Source organism: Ursus maritimus, unplaced genomic scaffold, assembly GCF_017311325.1.
Source record: "Ursus maritimus isolate PB19 unplaced genomic scaffold, ASM1731132v1 scaffold_23, whole genome shotgun sequence".
In the NCBI taxonomy this organism is placed as follows: Eukaryota; Metazoa; Chordata; class Mammalia; order Carnivora; family Ursidae; genus Ursus; species Ursus maritimus.
In genome coordinates, this window is record NW_024424786.1 from 41,092,133 (window position 1) to 41,109,806 (window position 17,674).

The 17,674-nt window shown below is 55.4% G+C and overlaps 2 protein-coding genes and 1 non-coding gene across 3 annotated transcripts; 1 reads left to right on the forward strand and 2 right to left on the reverse strand.

Annotated features, from left to right (window-relative positions):
* Window positions 1–164: 164 nt before the first annotated feature.
* B4GAT1 (beta-1,4-glucuronyltransferase 1) lies at window positions 165–2,424 on the reverse strand. Its single transcript, XM_008709043.2, has 2 exons — window positions 1,267–2,424; window positions 165–1,021 (listed from the first exon to the last, which is right to left on the reverse strand). The coding sequence occupies exons 1-2, from the start codon at window positions 2,320–2,322 to the stop codon at window positions 830–832; spliced, it is 1,248 nt and encodes a 415-aa protein (XP_008707265.2). The 5' UTR covers window positions 2,323–2,424; the 3' UTR covers window positions 165–829.
* A 471-nt stretch (window positions 2,425–2,895) lies between these two features.
* Window positions 2,896–2,977, forward strand: TRNAS-GCU. The gene has a single exon. It is a non-coding gene; the product is annotated as a tRNA-Ser (tRNA).
* Window positions 2,978–9,751: 6,774 nt separating this feature from the next.
* Window positions 9,752–16,823, reverse strand: SLC29A2 (solute carrier family 29 member 2). The gene is made up of 12 exons (XM_040638743.1): window positions 16,795–16,823; window positions 16,455–16,536; window positions 14,814–14,974; window positions 14,443–14,582; window positions 13,906–14,040; window positions 13,153–13,250; window positions 12,860–12,944; window positions 12,171–12,307; window positions 11,812–11,917; window positions 11,612–11,697; window positions 10,649–10,848; window positions 9,752–9,949 (listed from the first exon to the last, which is right to left on the reverse strand). The coding sequence occupies exons 1-12, from the start codon at window positions 16,821–16,823 to the stop codon at window positions 9,838–9,840; spliced, it is 1,371 nt and encodes a 456-aa protein (XP_040494677.1). The 3' UTR covers window positions 9,752–9,837.
* Window positions 16,824–17,674: the final 851 nt, after the last annotated feature.

Below are 17,674 nucleotides of genomic sequence, written 5' to 3' on the forward strand. Positions count from 1 at the left end.
TCTTCGGCTGGCGGAAAAGACCCTTGTGGTTTCTTTGCTTTGCGGTCGGCGCCCCTTGGGCCGCAGCTATCTCCTCCTCGCGTCCCCCCGCCCCTCGTGTGGAAGGGACGAAGCCACGACCCCGCCCCCTGCCCGCCGGGTTCAGGAGAGTCATGGAGCCACTGTAGTGTGAACACTCGTTTATTTACACACGGTCGTTGGTAGGCAAATAACCCAGCCCAGCCAATTCGAGGGCACAGATCTGGCACAGAACCTGCAGACCCTTCCTTTCTCCAGAGCTCCCGAGGGCGGAGGCCTGGAAGAACCAGAAGTTTAGGCTTCTGCCCAAAAGCCAAGAACTAAATTCAACGCCTTCACCTGATTTCTTTCCAAAAAGTCCATTTTGTTAAGTACTCCGACTTCTCAGTTCTGCCCCATTCATACTTTTCGCTCTCCTACTGCCCACCCACCCCAGATTGTTAATAATAATAATAACAATAATACTGTAATAATATTAATAATACTTCACATTTGTACGAAGCTTACAGAATGTTTTCACATATAGCATCTCATCTGAGCCTCCCAACAGTTCTGTGAGGTAGGTATTTTCACCTCCCTTTTTACAGACGGGATAACTGAGGCTCAGAGAGGAAATGGGATTTGCTCAAGGCCACACAGCTAGTTAGTGGTAAAGCTAGGACTTGATCCTAGCACCCCTTATTCAAGTCCAGTGTTCCAACACCACAGCTACCACTGTAAAGTGGAGTGACATTTCTTACCCCTGTCAGGCCTGAGGGACGGCCTAAGGAGGGAAGAGGCTGAGACTTCTCTGACTAGAAGAGGGAAGGGCTCAGCAGTGACGTGGGGAGTCGGGGTACTTGGCCTTCAACTCCTGTTTGAACTGGCGGTAAAGGATCTTATTGTGCTGATTTTCGGCCTCCTTTTGGGGATGGAACTTCAAAGCTTCCTTGAAGCCCTTATGAACCAGGAAACCTTCGTTCAGCACCTCGAAATCAAATCCTGCCACGTGCAGCTCACAGGCCTGTTGGAGGAGAGACAGGTCAGTGAAGTTGGACGACACTGCTAGGGCCGAGACTGACATCCCTAAAGCCTCTCTCCAGCGTCCCCACTCCTCTGGAGGCATCCTGGATCTTCCATACCATGCAACCACTTTGTGAACTATGACTGTCCTGCCACATTGCCTCCTTTCTGTCCAGGACCACTCTTAGCTCCCAGAGCCCACCACTCCTCCTGCCCCGTTTCCCCTGCCCTCTCCCTTATGGGCACCTGGCTGATGCGATTGAAGCCGTACTGGCGAAAGCGCTCGTCGAAAGTGGGCACCTTGCCTCCGGCCACGTAGAATGGTTCCCAGGGGTCCTGCCAGGGCACCACATAGGCAGGCCTCAGCAAACTCTCTTCTGGCAGGTTGACCCAGCGGGAGTAGTTGGTGGGCGCCTGGCAGGGCGTGCACAGCCCATAATAGAAGGGCCGCACCTCGCCCACTTGGTAGAGCTGCAACAGCTCGTTCTTGTTCGTGGGCATGCGGCGGGCTCGGCGGATCTCGAAGGCAGGCACCACCAGTGCTGTGCCCGCCCACTGCTTGCTCTGATCCAGCATTTCCCGCAGGCCCCTCCACAGCCCCTCACTGGGCACCATGTCCACGTCGATTACCAGGGCATAGTTGGCCCCCTCACGAGCCAGATTCCTCAGCAGATTATTGGGATAGGAGACATTGGTGCCCAGCGCATAATTGATCCCGGGCTGGGCCACTCTGGCTAGCTTGTCAAAGACCTCCTGGCAGGACCGCAGCAGGGCAAACTCCCCCGGCTCCCGGGGATCGGGCACAGCGGCCTCATAGCGCGAGGGGCACACAAGGTGCAGGGCGACCCTGGCGCGCATATCGGGGCAGTGGCTGCTCAGCGCGTAGGTCAGCACCGTGGCTAGCTGCGCCTCCTCCTTGGTGGCCGCGAACACCGACACGGATAGCGGGCCCTCCCAGCGCTCCAACAGGCCCGACAGGTGCAGCAGGTTGTCCACGCTGGCGTGCGTGGCCAGGATCACATCATTGGGGTCCATGGTGGTCTTCAGTAGGCCCCTGTAGACGCGGTAGTCACCACTGGCGTCCAGGACGCCTCCAGAGGCCAGAGCGGTGCGGAGCTGCGCCTTGACCTGGTCCACGGACCGCGGGGACGGGGGAAAGAACTCGAAATACTGGTCTTGCTCCTCCTGCCCGTGTAGCCCGGACAGCAGCGACAGGTAGAGCAGCTGCAGCATCGCCACCAGCATTAGCGCGGCCAGAAGCAGCTGGTAGAAGGCGCACCGGATGGCGTAGGACATCTGCATGGCTCTCGGGGCTCCGAGCGCGCAGCAGGGACCACCCGGCCGCAGCCTTTGCCAGCCGCCGCAAGCCCGGATTTACCGCAGCCTGCCGAGCGCAGCCGAGGCGAGCCGAGGCGAGCCGAGCCCCGCGCAGCTTCCCCGCCCGAGCTGGCCTTGGGGCGCGCCAGCTCGCCCCCTGCGCGCGAGGAGGAACTACTGCATACGCCGCCGCGCCGCGCCGCGCTTTGAAAACCCTGAAAGTGCCCGCGGCCGCGTCCGCCGTGTTCCCAAGGATACGCTCCCCTCCCTCCTGATCGGTGTGCGACCCTCTGGACCAGGCGCGTTTTGAAACACCCGCGCGCTCGCCCCCGCCTTAGGGAGGGGAAACCGTGGCAGAACTCTGGTTGCAGCTTGGGGAAGGATGGCGCGGGTTCGCGGCCGCGGCGGGCGGGAAGGAACACAAAAAATCCCTTTCTTTCCGCGTCTCTCCCTCCGCCAGGTCCTAGGAAATCCACACGGAAGAATGGATGGGGGGGGGTGCGGAAGGTGCGGAGGAGATCAGAGATAAGGGCATGTGGAATGAAGCGCTTTACGTGGGACGAGGTGGCCGAGTGGTTAAGGCGATGGACTGCTAATCCATTGTGCTTTGCACGCGTGGGTTCGAATCCCATCCTCGTCGGTCGTGTTTTACACGAGGTAGGAGGTGTACTTTTCTGACTCCCTATGAAGAGGGCCCGCGGTTCAGTGGCACGTAGAAGACCCGAACTGGAATTCTGGCTGATGCCAAATTGGGAGCCTATATATTCTATGTGGTAATCGGAGAAGCCCCTCAGGAGGAGCCACCTTACTGTCTAAAGTGGTAGAATTCGGTAGTGCTGTGGTGTTTGATCACTTAAATTATTACTCTGTTCAGCCCACTGATTCCCCTCCCCATAGCAGTTCTCCCAGGGGGACACCTTCTGTCCAGCCCCCAATCCCTGCAACACACACACACACACACACACACACACACACACACACACACATTTAAGCAGGAGGCCTAGAATATTCTAACACCAGCCAACGTATACAGAAAGTGCCTAATAAGCTTGTGGGGTAATTGATCCCTGGACTCTTTAGAACAGGAGAGACTGTGGGGAAGGGCAGCTACTTCGACAGCTAAATCAGTTATATGTGGTAACTATTTGAGCTCTGTGAATCTTGGGAAGGGAATTTTGAGGCCGGCTGGGAAGAGCCTCCAATAGCCAGGACAAGATTTGCCCTCCTCTCCACAGGCAGTAGGAAGCAAAGGTCGTTTTGTTTGTTTGTTTTAAAGCAGTTTGGTGTTTTGTTTTGTTTTGTTTTTTTAAGAGAGAGAGAGAGCAGGAGCTGGCGGGGGGGGCGGGGGTAGGGACAGAGGGAGAAGCAGACTACTTGCTGAGCTGGGAACCCAAGGAGGGGCTCCATCCCAGGACTCTGGGATCATAACCTGAACTGAAGGCAGATGCTTAACCGACTGAGCCCCCCAGGCGCCCCAGGAAGTCAAGGTTGTTGAATTAAAGAGTGACGGAAGCGGGGCGCCTGGGTAGTGCAGTCGTTAAGCGTCTGCCTTTGGCTCAGGGCCTGATCCTGGCATTCCAGGATCGAGTCCCACATCGGGCTCCTCTGCTGGGAGCCTGCTTCTTCCTCTCCCACTCCCCTGCTGTGTTCCCTCTCTCGCTGGCTGTCTCTCTGTCACATAAATAAATAAAACTTAAAAAAAAATACGATTAAAGAGTGACGGAAGCGACCTATATTCTGCAGCCCCAGCAATAACACGTACTGAGCGCCCGCTCTGCACCGAGGGCTGTGTTAGGCACCCGGGATGAAGGCTTGCTGGAGACCGGACAGGTGCTGTCTTGGAAGGCTCTCACTGGTGGCCTGTGCTGGGAGAGAGGCGAGAAGTATGCATAGACCCTTTTAGCACCGGCCTTGCAAACTGGAGGCTCAAGACGTCAGATTTGGAGCTATTAGGGTTGTCTTTGACCCTCTCGGTGTTGAAAATAACAATTTTGAATCCCATTAGTTGTTGGCTTTGATGAATCAGGAAAATCCGTATTTCCAACTTTTGTTTTAAATTCTGAAAGATCTGGCAATGCCAGGCCTGCGTTTCCACAGGGTGACAATTGGGCAGAACATAAGAGTAGCTCTCGCCCTTTGCAAATAGTTTTCTCTTTGCCAAGGTCTCAACTCTGCCCTTTCACTGTTCACTCACTAGCGTCTGAGTCTCCTGTGCAGCACTCACACCATACCCCCTCCGTCTGCCCGGGCACCTGCTCGCAGTATCTCCCACCTCCCACCTCCCACACACTAGAACCGTAGCCACATAGCCAGCATCAGTATATGTTTGTTGAATGAGTGAATAAGAAGCTTCCAAAGTGTCCCCAGTGTCCTTAGCTTGAGGGGAGACTGAAAAGTAGGGACGGCCTCACTGAGGTGGCAAGATCAAGGACAGCTACATGGTAGGTCCAGAGGAAGGCCTCCAGCCTGCTATTGTGGGCAGAAAGGCCTGGCTGGGGCGCAACACTGGCTCCCCAGTGTGATGGAGTGGAGCGTGAGAGAGTCAAAGACCAGAGTTGGGGGCGCTCAGGTGGCTCAGTGGTTGATTAGTTAAGCGTCTGGGTGGTTAGTTAAGCATCTGCCTTCGGGTCATGATCCCGGGGTCCTGGGATCAAGCCCCGCATCACACTCCCAGCTCGGTGGCACAGAGCCTGCTTCTCCCTCTCTCTGCCTGCCGCTCCCCCTGCTTGTGCTCTCTCTATCAAATAAATAAATAAAATCTTAAAAACAAAAACAAAAACGAGAACTGAGTTGAAAACCATTAATAAGGGGTCTGCTTTCCACATAGCTTACCTTCTGCCTCTCTTCCATCTGGCCATTCCTGGTTTATATCCTTTTGTACTAAATCTGTAACCCAGCGAGTAAAATGGTTCTCTGAGCGCCGTGATTGGCTGTTGCAAATTAATTGAATCTGGTGAGGGAGCTGCTGCAACCTCTGACGGATAGCCAGTCAGTCAGAAGCACAGGTAACAACTGGGATTCGTGATGGGCCTCTGCAGGGGGGCGGTCTTGTGGGACGGAGCAGGAAGCTGCGGGACCTGATGCTCTCTCCAGGGAGATGGTGTCAGAATTGTGTGTCCAGAAATACAACTGAATTGTGTGTGTTGATCTCGAATCCTCCAATTTTGCTGAATTTGCTTATTAGCTCTAAGTGTGTGTGTGTGTGTGTGTTCTTTAGGATTTTTTTTCTGTATGTGTGTGTATTATATCATCTGTGAATATGGATAGCTTTACTTCTTCCTTTCCAATTTAGATGCCTTTTATTTCTCTTTCTTACCAAATTGCTGTAGTTAGGACTTCCAGTGCAAAGTTGAGCAGATGAAATGGTAGAAGTGGGCCTTTTCCTGATCTTAGGGAAAGGCTTTCAGTCGTTCATCATCGAATATGACATCAGTTGTGGATTTTTCATAAATGTGCGTCATCAGGTTGAGGAAGTTCCCATCTATTCCTTGTTTGTTGAGTGTTTTGATTTTGTCGGATGTTTTTGCCGCATCAGTGGAGATGACCACGTGGCTTTTCCCCTTCGTTCTGTTAATGTGGTGTATTACATTGCTTTCTGTACGTTGAACTACCTTGCGCGCTGGAGTAGATGCCACTTGGTCATGGTATATAATCCCCTTAATGAACTGCTGGGTTCTGTTTGTTAGCATTTTGTTGAGACCTTTACATCTGTATTCGTAAGGGAAATTGGTTATTACATTTTCTTGTGATGTCTTTATCTGGCTTTGGCGTCAGGGTAGTGTTGGTCTCATAGAATGAGTTAGGAAATGTTCCCCCCATTTTTTGGAAGAGTTTGAGAGGATTGGTGTTCTTTCTTTATTTTGCTTTTAAAGATTTTATTGATTTGAGAGAAAGGAGTAGGAGGAGGGGCAGAGGGAGAAGCAGACTCCCCACCGAGCAGGGAGCCTGCCAGGAGACTTGACCCCAGGTCCCTGGGATCACGACCTGAGCGAAAAGCAAACGCTTAACTGCCTGAGCCACCCAGGTGCCCTGGTGTTCATTCTTTAAATGATTGGTAGAATTAGCCTGTGAAGTCACCTGGTCCTGGAATTTTCTTTGTTGGGACCTTTCTGATTATTGATTCAGTCTTGTTATTTGTTTTAAGTATGTTCAGACCTTCTATTTTTTCTTGAATCAGTTTTGGTAGTTTGTGTGTTTCTAGGATTTGTTAATTTCATCTAGATTTCTCATTTGTTGGTGTATAACTGTTCATAGTATTCTCTTATAATCCTTTTTATTTCTGTGTAATCGGTAGTAACGGCCCCAGTTTCATTTCTGATTTTAATAATTTTAGGGTCCTCTCTCTCTTTTTTCTTAGTCAGCCTAGTCAAAAATTTGTCAATTTTGTTGATTGTTTCAAATAACCAACTTTTCGTTTCATTGATTTTCTGTTTTCTATCCTCCACTGTGTTTCCCTCCACCCTAATATTTATTGTTTTCTTCCTTCTGCTATGGCCTTACTTTGCTCTTCTTTTTCTAATTGCTTGAGGTGTAGTTAGATTATTGATTGAGATCCTTCTTCCTTTTTTTTTTTTTTTTTAAGTAATCTCTACCCGGTGGGGCTCGAACTCAGGACCTTGAGATCAAGAGCTTCAGTCTCCATGGACTGAGCCCGCCAGGCCCCTTCCTATTTAATGTAGGCATTTACCCCTGCAGATTTCCTCTCAGCCCTGCTCCGACAGCATCCCATAAATTTCGGTGTGTTGTGTTTTCATTTTCTTTTGTCTCAAAGCATTTTCTAATTTCTCTTTTGATTTCTTTCTTTCTTTTTTTGAGGGGGCATTTTAAAGTTCTTTTATTTTTGTACAGCAAAATAATTGCAAATTGATCATAGAACCTAGTATACATTGCGTAGATTCTCTTTCTCTTTTAAGTATCGAAGTATTGCTGACGTACAATATGTTAGTTTCAGGTAGAAAACGTAGTGATTCCACAGTAATTCCAGTCACCGCAAATACTGTAACAATATTCTTTTGTTTTATTTTAAAGATTTTATTTATTCATTTGAGAGAGAGAGAGAGAGATCACAAGCAGGGGGAGGGACTGAGGCAGAGGGAGAAGCAAACTCCCCGCTGAGCAGAGCCCGATGCGGGGCTCGATCCCACGACCCTGAGATCATGACCTGAGCCAAAGGCGGATGCTTAACTGACTGAGCCTCCCAGGTGCCCAATGTTATAACAATATTCTTGACTATATTCCCTATGCCATAGTTTTCATCTCTGTGACTTATTTGTTTTATAACTGGAAATTTGTACCTCTTCATCGCCTTTGCCTATTTCATTCATCCCCCCCCACCCCCTTCTCCTCTTAGCGCCACCATTTTGTTCTCAGTATTAATGGGTCTGTTTCTGCTGTTTGTTTGTTTGGTTGTTCAGTTTCCACACAGGAGTGAAATCATATGGTATTTGTCTTTCTCTGACTTATTTCACTTAGTATAAGATGCTCTAGGTTCTTTCATGTTGTTGCAAATGACAAGATCTCATTATTTTCTATGGCTGAGTAACATTCCAGTGTGTGTGTGTGTGTGTGTGTGTGTGTGTATCACATCTTTATCCAGTCATCCATCAATGGACACTTAGGCTGCTTCCATATCTTTTGACTTCTTCTTCTTCTTTTTTTTTTTTAAAGATTTTATTTTATTTATTTGACAGAGACAGCCAACGAGAGAGAGGGAACACAAGCAGGGGGAGTGGGAGAGGAAGAAGCAGGCTCCTAGTGGAGGAGCCTGATGTGGGGCTCGATCCCATAACGCCGGGATCACGCCCTGAGCCAAAGGCAGACGCTTAACCGCTGCGCCACCCAGGCGCCCCTTGACTTCTTTTTTAACCCATGAGTTCAGAATGTGTTAATTGGTACATATTTAGGAAGTGTCCGCTTTTTGTTATTGATTTCTAGCAATAAATAATTGGCTTTATTTCAGCTCCCAAGGTCATATCTCACCTCTGAGCAGGGACCCTGTCCTGACTCAGGGCCTGGTATATATACTAGCTGCTCAGCGAATGTTCACGGCAGGCGGGAGGGCATGTGGGCAGAAAGGCCGGTGCTTCTAATAGCTTTGTTTTTCTCTGGGCTGGGCAGAGTAGTACAGGTGTGTGGTGAAGCAGGCCTTTTCTCCATCCCTCCAGAAAATTTTCTGACTGCCTCCCTGAGGCTCCATTTTTGAGATGGGGGGTGAGGCGGGGGAGGCAGGACACCTGTGGGGGGAGCCCTAGTTGTTCATGCAGCCAGGTGCTCTGCCCAGGAGCACAGGCCACCGTGTGGTCAAGAGGGCCCAGCATAGGGATGCCACGAATTCCGGCCCCTCTCAGGTCCTCAGTCATCCCATCTGTCAAATGGGTACAATCATCCCTACCCCACCCAGCTCATCAAAGCTGATAGAGCTGAAAGCACTTTGGAAATAAAGACTCAGTGAATTGATTATACAAATGAAGAAGGTTGTTATTAGACCCGGGAGCAGGATTGGAGGGAGAAACAGCCAAAATGTGGAGTAAGTGCTTAGGACTCCTGCCTTGAGCCTCTTGAGGGAAAGAGAAGCAGGTGGCGGGCAGGAAGAACAGCACCTACAGGGAGGAGGGGGGTGGGGGCTGGGTCCCGGCTCTGCCATGGACCAGTCGTTTCCCCCGAGACTCGGTTTCCTCACCTGCACAAAGGGAGAGCCCAATCCCTGCCTGGCTCCCCCCAAGGGTCTCAGTGTGACTTTAGTGAGAGAGCGGGGATGGAAGAGCTTTGCAAACTGAAAAGTGCAGCGCACCCATGGAGGCTAACTGCAGCTCCGGGACTAGGCCCAGCCGGGCCCTGGGGAGTGGAGACAGTTAAGTCTTGGCAATGAAAACACTGTTTGGGGCCCACAGGTTCCCGTCCCATGGGTACCCTCAGATCCCTAATGTCTGTGCCTTCTCCCTGCTGCCCTCAGCTTTCCTGGCATCCTCTGCCCTGGGGTCTGAGAGGTTTGATCCTGGGGTTACTGAGGCCTGGGGAGAAGAGGAGCACCGGCCCCGGGCTGGTCCCCACTCCCACTCTCAACCTGAGGCTGGGCCACACCAGCCACACCCTTGGCAAGACCCCACTGGTCGCCTCCGGTCCCCACAGATGAGCAAGTGCATTTCTTGAGATTAACAAATGTAGTCTTGATTGTGAGGAAGGGCCAGGGCCCTTGGCCCTCTTCACCCTGATCGGTGCCCTTGGAATGAGGTCTTGTGCGCCTCTAAAGGGTCTGTCTCTGCGCGTCAGCTCCATTCTCGGGTGAGGGTTAGAATGGCCGCTGGTGAATTCTTCCTTGCAGGCCCCAAGTGGACACCAGCTGGGGAAGGAGAGCAGCACCCGCCTCCTCCTGGGACCCGCAGACCAAGGGGCCCCCGCCCAGCAGAGGCTTGAACCTGGCTCGCCATTCCCTCTGCGTTGGGTCTCAGCTCCGAAGGGGCAGCGAGAAGAGAGCTGTGGGCGAGCCCTAGATGGAGCCCTTCAGAGCAGAGCCTTGAAGAGGAAGGAGAAGGCGGCTCCACAGGAGAGCCCCAGGGCCAGGAAGAAGGTCATGAGGGTGCCGGCCACCTCCCTCTCATGTGGCAGCACCTGCCTAGAACACACAGGAGTAGGAGCTCTTAGGAAACACCAGGCCAAACCCAGCCCCAGCCCCAGTGCCCTCTGCCTCCCTTACAATAGGATCCCTGAATTCTAGTCTGGGCTGACCCCACCTTTGGGTCACCGTAATTAGGCCCTTCTCTCTGGACTTCAGTTTCCTGATCTATAAAGCGAGGCCAGTGCCAAGGACATCTCTCCGGCGCTGCAGGCCCAGTAGTATGGGATTCTAGATTCCACTGCCTTTGCGCTCAACAAAACGTCCCAGCCTGGTCCGCCCTGTCACCTTTACTCTCTCAGGACTCTCAACTCCATTGTCCCTGGAGTAAATAGCCCACGAACCCCCACTTTGGATCAAGACTTTAGCTCCACCTTCAACTGAGAATTTTGGGAGGAGCTGGGCCCTAAGGAATGATGGTTCAACCCATTTATTTCAAGATGGGGAAACAGGCCCAGAGGGGAGGCTCTAGAAGCTGTCCCTGGGCTATGTCATCTGTCCCCGGGCAGGAATGCCCCCAGCTGAGGCTGCCTCTCCCCAGCTCCTGCCCCAGGGCGGCTCAGCAGGTAAGGTCTGACCTGACAGGGGGCGCCAGCGAGGCCTAGAGACAGCTGGGGCCCGGCTGGCCGGAAGCAGGATGGGCCCCCTCTCGGCAGGCCCACCAGCGCACCCCCAGGCCCTCCCTCTTGACCCCCAGACCTGGGCGCCAGGCACATGGTGAGGGACATGAGGTAACCGTTGGAGACGGCGAAGAGCAGCATGAAGGTGATGAAGTAGGCGTCCTGCGGGAAGAGGACGGGCAGCCGGGACCTCTCGGGCACGTGGCACAGCATGAAGAGCGGCACGAACAGCACGCGCAGGCAGACAAGCAGCGGCAGCAGCCGGCTGTCCTCATCGGGCTGCGGGGGAAGCTGGGCTGAGGGCCGTCGCTGGCAGGACACCGGGCTAGACTCTGTCCCTCCCCCGACCTCCTCCCCCATGTGGGCCGGAGAGGGCCCAGCACTGAGACCCCTGGAGAGTGAGGGGCCGGCCAACGCCGCCCAGCCATCAAGGACTGGCCTGGGGCCAGCCTCCGCCCCTTCTGATCTCCAGCTTAGGCTCTGGAGGAGACCTTAACACAGCATCTTTGGTTCTCCAACTGGGTTCCTCCAAGTACCCCTAGGGGTTCCACAGACCCCTTTGGGGAGGCGGTGTTGCTGAATGGGATTGGAGGCCGGATATCCAGGCCCCAGCCCAGCTGGGATCAGAGCAGCTCCTCTTTGGTGTACTTTATTTGTTATATCTCCTTGGAAGATTTCATTTAGAGAAGCAGCACCTTGGCTAAAAGCAATCCAAACACTAGGAATCTTGTCCAACCTCTCACATGGGACAGGAACTTCCATGTAAGGGTCTCTGGGCTTGGCACTGAGGGCCGGGTCCTGGGCTGGATGCTGGGGACATAGGTCAATTGGACATGACTTCAGCTTTCAAGGAACTCATAGTCCAAGCCCTGGCTTGCATACCTCCAGGGGCCAGGTGTTCACTACCACTTGGCCAACTGTTCTGTGGCCAGACCTAGATAGGTCAGACTTTGGGAAGATCACCTTTTTGGGCTGTTTCACACCCTTTGATCCCTAACTGCCTCCTGAAACCGTCAGATACCACCAGCCCAGGTATGCTCACCCACAGGAAGTAGGAGGTCAGGCTCCGTCCCACCCAGTCCATGATGTTGAAGAGAAGGAAGCAGCAGATGGGGTTGAAGAACTGACCTGGGAGAGAAAGAGGGCTCATTCTGGTCCCTCCTCCCTCCTTCCCTCCCCTCCCCTTCATTCCTCCTCCCTCCTCCTCCCCTGCCCTGCCCTCTTCTGCTTCCCAGCACTCACTCCACTTCCCAGGACTAGTGGAGCTGGTCACCATGGCCGTGATGGCAGGGAACACGGACAGAGTGACCGTGAAGACCAGCACAAGGCACAGCGCCGTCAGCCAGATCTGAGAGCCAGAGGCAGGGTGTAAGCGGGCGGGGCGACTATGGCCCAACATGCAGCCCCAACCCCCACGTGCTGGCCTGGGAGCAGGACTCCCGGGGCCTGGCCTCGCTGTGTTCCTGACCCGCTATGACCCTAGCACCTTGAAGTGGACAAGGGGAGCACTAAGGCCCCGCTGCTGGGTCTTTAGAGAGGGCTGGAGAGAGCAGCTCGCTCTTCCCAGGGGCTGGTGGTTGGGGGCCATATCCAAGCCAAACCTTTTGGAAGACAATGAAAACTGAAGGTTTTCCCGGCTTCTGGGGCTCCTCTGGCTCCAGCTCTGGCTCCTTCTCAGCGTCAAGATCCAGAGTCAGGGCTACCTTCTGGGGACTGTTGGGAATACCGTTCTTCTCATCTGGGGCAAGAAGGGAGGGCAGGGTCATGCCTGTGACAGCCAGGCTCGATGGAAGGCGATTCCTGGCAGTTAAGACAAGGGACTCTCTTCCAGCCCAGGATGTAAGCAAAGAGAATGAACCATGGAAATAGGCTAAACTACTACTTATGAAGCACATACGTGAGTCGTGAGTCATGAGTCGGCAGAGTTAAGCACCTTAAATGGCTTATCTCCCTGGACTGTTTTCCAAATAAAGAAACTGAGGCTCAGAGGGGTTAAGGGACTTGCCTCAGGCCACCCAGCTCGGATGTCGAGAGGCCAGGATTCGAACAAAGGCATTTGGACCCAGAACTAGGATGTTGGAGCTCTAATGTCTCCCCATTTTACAGCAGGGGAAACTGAAGCTCTAAGCCAACGGGGCTGACTCGACTCCCCCTGACATCCCATCACGAGCTTCTGTGTCTGCTCACACAAGGCTACTAGGGGCGAGGACTCTGGATGGGGAGGTATCCCAGAGGGGTGGCTTTACCCTCCGCTGGGTCTTCCCCCTCCCCAGCAGGGTCCCAGGCTCACCAGACTGGAGGAGCTCAGCTTTGGTCTCCAGCTCCTGACCTTGCGCCTGCGATGGCTTCTTGGCTAGGTAGTAGCGGGCAAACTCCTGCAGAAGGAAAGCGTTGGCCCTTCCTGGCTTGGCTGAGGCGTCTGGATCCCTCTCCACCCTGTCGACTTAGAGGCTGGAGTCCCCCAGTGGCTCCTTGGGGATCGGGTCCCCTCCTCCTCCTCCCTTGGCCTCTCTCAGGGCCTCAGACTCAGAGCTGTATCTGAGATGCTCTGAAGTGGGGCCTCGAGCCCAATACCAGGCTCACCAGGTGGGGCAGGCTCAGGTAACACACGATGGACAAGAAGATGCCCACGCAGGGTGTGATGAAGTACCCCAGGGCGGAGGTCTGGGCATCCACGCCACCTGTGCAGAAACTTCAGCTGCAGAGTGGAGGGGCTGGTCCCACTGGCTCCCACGGGGGGCGGGGGGCAGTGGCTAATGGCTCGTGTCCCACTTCCCATCATGCACTTCTCAGATCCACCTCCTGGCCTCTTCTGCTCTGCTCACTGACCAACCTGTGCGGGGCCCCAGCCCAGCCCTTTGCTTCTCTCATTCCTCCCTACTTGTCACTTCTGTTGAGCAAACTATCATGTGCTCATTTTTACTGCATACTCCTTACAGTCTGAGGACAGAGCTATAAGAAGCATTTCAGTGGGGAAACTGACACAGGTGGAGTGACTTGTCCAATGCCCCTGGCTGGGGAGCAGTGGAACTAGGATTCCAACCAAGTTTATCCGAATCCTAAACCTGACCTCCTTCCCTGCACCCCAGGCTGCTGCTGCTTACCAGTGTCAGCCTCAGGAATCCCACCCCTGGCCCCAAGTTAACCCAGTCCTCACCTGATCGTTCTCTCACTGTAGAACCCAAGAGCCCCACTCCCTACCCCCAAACCCACCCCCAGCTCCCCATCACCTCCATCTCTGCCCAGGACCCAAGGAATCTCCCTCCTACCACACTCGGCCTGCTCCCCAGAATCTCAGAGGTAACCCCCACCCTCCAGCCACCCAAGTCTACTCACTGGCCATGGACATGAGCATGGCAAGGGCAGCGAAGATCCCAGCCAAGCCCTGGCCGCTGAGGAAGAGGGTGCTGTAGGCGGAAGGCATGGTGCCCAGCTGCCCAAAGAGGCTGCCCTGCAGAACTGCACAGAAGGCTGTGGAGGGATAAGAGTGGGGCTGCTGCTCAATGAGGCAAGCCTTAGAGGCTCCCTGGAGGAGGCGGTGGCAGGGTGCACGGGAGACTCTGGACTAGGCTAGGCAGGCAGGAGACTCTGAGCACCCTGGTGTAACACCCCCCCCCCCATTCTTTCTTCTTGTCAGGTGCAGCCGTAGGTCTGAGGGGCTGGGGCCAGGAGACCTGATCTTAGGTCACTGTGGGTTTGGGACAAGTGACTTTTCTTCTCCCTCCGGGCCTCAGTTTCTCATCACGGATAGGAGTGCTACTGCTGCTCTGTTTCCTTCTTGGATATGTTGGGCCCTTTCAGTTACAAAGAAGAGGCTGGGCTGAAGCCCTGGGTGGACGGGGTGGGGAGGTGGGGAGGGGCAGCAGTGCTCACAGTTGATGAACCAAACAGAGGCCATGGTGATGGAGAAGAAGGGCCCAGGGCTCATGTCCACCTTGACCAACGCTGCCGTCAGGGCAAAGAGTAGCAGGATGACCAGCAGGCTGCCCAGAATCCGCACTGTCTCAGGAACACTGCTCATGAGTAGGGGCAGAGCGGGCATTGGCTGGAGCCCGGCCCGGCAGGGGGAGGTAGGCAAGAGGCTGAGCCCAGGGTTGGACAGTGGGAGCTGGGGGAGGCATGCAGGGGGAGTGGAGGAAGGATGGGAGGTCTTCCCTGGGCCCAGATGGAGCTTCCTTAGCAGGGGTGGTGGAGGGACCACGGAGGGATGGCCTGCGGGGAGCCCGAGGGGCGGGGCCTCTCACCACTGGTACAGGAAGGAGTTGAGGAGTGTGAAGAGCAGCAGGGGCAGCTGGGACAGCAGCGTCACCCAGTTGTTGAAGTTGAAGGTGTCTGCAGGGCCTGTGTGGTTGGTGTCCAGGGTCCCGGTGGTGGCGTTGGCTCCTGCCAGCCGCCCCTGGAAGTACTGCCAGGATACCAGGGGAAGGGGTACAGGGTCACCCTCCAACCTACCCTGAGGAACCACCCAGCCTCTCCTCTCTGTCTCCTCCCATGCTTGGGCTTGCTCAGTTCAAGTCTGCGGGAACTGTCTGTTTGCCCTTGTACCGATCCTAGCACCTGGCACACAGTCGGAGCTCGATGAATGTTCCCTGAATTGAACAGCAGACGTCTGGGACAGAGCCCAAACCCTAAGAACCCCCAACCTGGGCCTTGCTTCATCTTTGAATCACCCTTCTTCTGCAGTGTCCTGGTTCCAGCCTCTACCCCCACTCCTGCAGCAGCTCCTAGATTCCTGAGGATTTATTGAGTGCCTACTGTAAGCCAGGCCCTGGCCTAGGTGCTGACCAACTGCATTCTCTCTGGAACACACATTCGTTAAACCTCTGCTTAACTTTCTCCTCTCCCCTGCCCATGGTTCCCTGTTGCCTGCAGGGCAAAGCCCCAGGATTTTGGAACAGCACTGGGAGCCCTTCAGAACCAGATCACGGCCTTCCTATTGTGTTGCATCTCCTGCTCCATCCCGCTAAACTCTAGGTACCCCAGGCTCTGGCCCTTTCTCCGAACAGGCTGGCATTCCCCCGCCTTGGTGCCTATGCAAGGCCGTCATCTCTACTTGGAACGCCTTCCCCCTTTCCTCCCACTTCTCCCCAACCCCCAAACACCAATGCTTTACCTGCCCTTCTCCCAGGTTACAAATCACCTCTTCTGTGAAGCAGAATGAATTGCTCCCTCCCCTGGGAACCCACAGGACTTTGCTCCAAGCCTGGGGTGGCAGGTGCCATATTCAATTATTAATAGCTCTTTGGCACCCAGCTCCCTCTCAAGACCAGGGGCCAGCAGAGAGCCACACTGAAGAGGCTTCTGGAAAGTTGTTGCATTGAATACATATGAATAACCCAGTCCTAAAGAGAGCACAAACTCCGCATTTCTGCCTTCCCCTGACAGAATGTGAGCCCCATGAGGGTGAAGGCTTCCTCTGTTGGGTTCCCTCCTGTAGCCCCAGTGCCAAGAACAGGGCCTGGTTCACAGTAGATGCATGTTGTTAACTGTTTGTTGAATGAATGAATGTAATTTGCGCTATTTCAACGAAAACCAAAGGCTTAGATAACACACTTTTGGAGTGGATTAGCCCAGGAGTGACTAGCCAGGGGTAATAACAGGGGTGGCGGGTGTGTAGTTCCTCTCTAGGTCCACAGCCCCACCCCCACCCCCAGCTGGTGGCCTTGCCCCTGTAGGATCTGGGCATCCCTGAAAGCTTGGCTTTTCTCTCTGTGAGAGGGGCACCTCCCCTCTCTGAGGCTCCGTGCTTCAGCGGACAAACGCGCAGACAAACGGGCATAATGAGGAGTCAAAGGTGGCGTGATGGGAAAGCGCCTGATACTCCTCGCGTCCAAGGCGATGGTGGTTGTGGCCATGAGGCTGGCACTCTAGCCGCCGAGTCTCACCGGAATGGCCGTAATGAAGAAGTTCCAGGGAAGGAGCGTGCCCAGGCCCAGGATAAAGAAGCTGATCCCGACCAGGTGGTAGCTGTGGGGATCAGTCAGAAGGTCACCCTGAGGACGCAACGCCTCAGCCGCGCCCCCGCCCCCCGCCTCCCAGGCCGCCCCCTCCGCAGAGCGGACTACAACCCCCATCACTCCGGCTCAGGCAGCCGACGGAGGCGGCTGATGGGAATTGTAGTTCCACCCAGTCAGCTTTGAGCCTTGGAGCGCCCGAAGGCAGCGGGTCTGCGTTGCCCACGGCCACCCGGATCCCCGTCCGCACCCCACCGGGTCCCCAACTCGCCTGTCCTGTGGGGCGTCTCCTCGCGCCATGGCCGCCCAGCGGGATGCGCCAGGCTGGGAGGGAGGTGGCGCGCTGCACCTGCACCTACGCCGGGGCCCGAGGGCCGGAGGACCGGGGAGACTGGGTCTTGCGGGAGGTGGACGGGGGGGAGGGGGGTGTCGGGTCTCCCCGAAAGGGGCGGGGGCACGGGGGAGGCGGGAGCGGGGGAGGTCGGCCGGGACCGATTTCCAAGGGTGTCAGGCTTCACAGGCTCGGACCTCGCTCCGCCTCCGGGGCGGAGACAGAGGGTCGCACCACCCCTCCCCACCTCCTCCTGGCCAGGACTCTAGACTCAGGCATTGGACCCGCTCGACCTCGCGGTCCGAGGACCCAAGACTCCCCCCCGCGGTCCCGTGCGGCTTAGAGGCGGCTGATCCGAGAAGGTCTCCTGGGGCCTCCCCGCCCAAAGGGCGCCAGTCCCGGACCTCGGCGGGAGGGGTGGGGGAGGTGGTAGGGGAGGTACCCCGCCCCTGCCCCGCCCGGAGCTGGCTGGGGGACCTGGTGCGGCTTCTTACCCCTCCGCCAATTCCGAGGTGGTGTCAGAGCCGCGCAGCGCGCGGTAACCCAGGAGCCCTCGGAGGAGCCGGCTCGCTCGGGGGTAACCTGAGCGTCTGTCGCCAGCGGTCCTGGCGGACTGCGCCGAGCTAGGTGCTTCGGGAGGCCAAAGAGAGGGCCAGGTGCGGGTGCTGTCGGAGCCCCCAGGCGGGTCTGGAAGACAGACGACAGACGGGTTCTTCTCTTCCAAGCGGGTGCCTGGGGAAGCGCCGGACCTTCGGGGCTCACTGCGGAGGCGTGGGCCCAGCTGGGGAGTCCAGGCGGGCTTCCAGGCGACAGTGAGGCT

What these genes read in the sequence shown, in the direction of transcription:
- B4GAT1 (XM_008709043.2), bottom strand. Translation starts at nt 2,322, where the DNA reads ATGCAGATGTCCTACGCCATCCGGTGCGCCTTCTACCAGCTGCTTCTG. An exon ending in GCTTCAATCGCATCAGCCAG is followed by an intron (nt 1,022 to 1,266) that starts GTGCCCATAAGG and finishes CTCCTCCAACAG; the next exon opens with GCCTGTGAGCTGCACGTGGC.
- SLC29A2 (XM_040638743.1), bottom strand. Translation starts at nt 16,823, where the DNA reads ATGGCGCGAGGAGACGCCCCACAGGACAG. An exon ending in AACTCCTTCCTGTACCAGTG is followed by an intron (nt 14,583 to 14,813) that starts GTGAGAGGCCCC and finishes ACTCATGAGCAG; the next exon opens with TGTTCCTGAGACAGTGCGGA. An exon ending in CACTAGTCCTGGGAAGTGGA is followed by an intron (nt 11,698 to 11,811) that starts GTGAGTGCTGGG and finishes TTTCTCTCCCAG; the next exon opens with GTCAGTTCTTCAACCCCATC.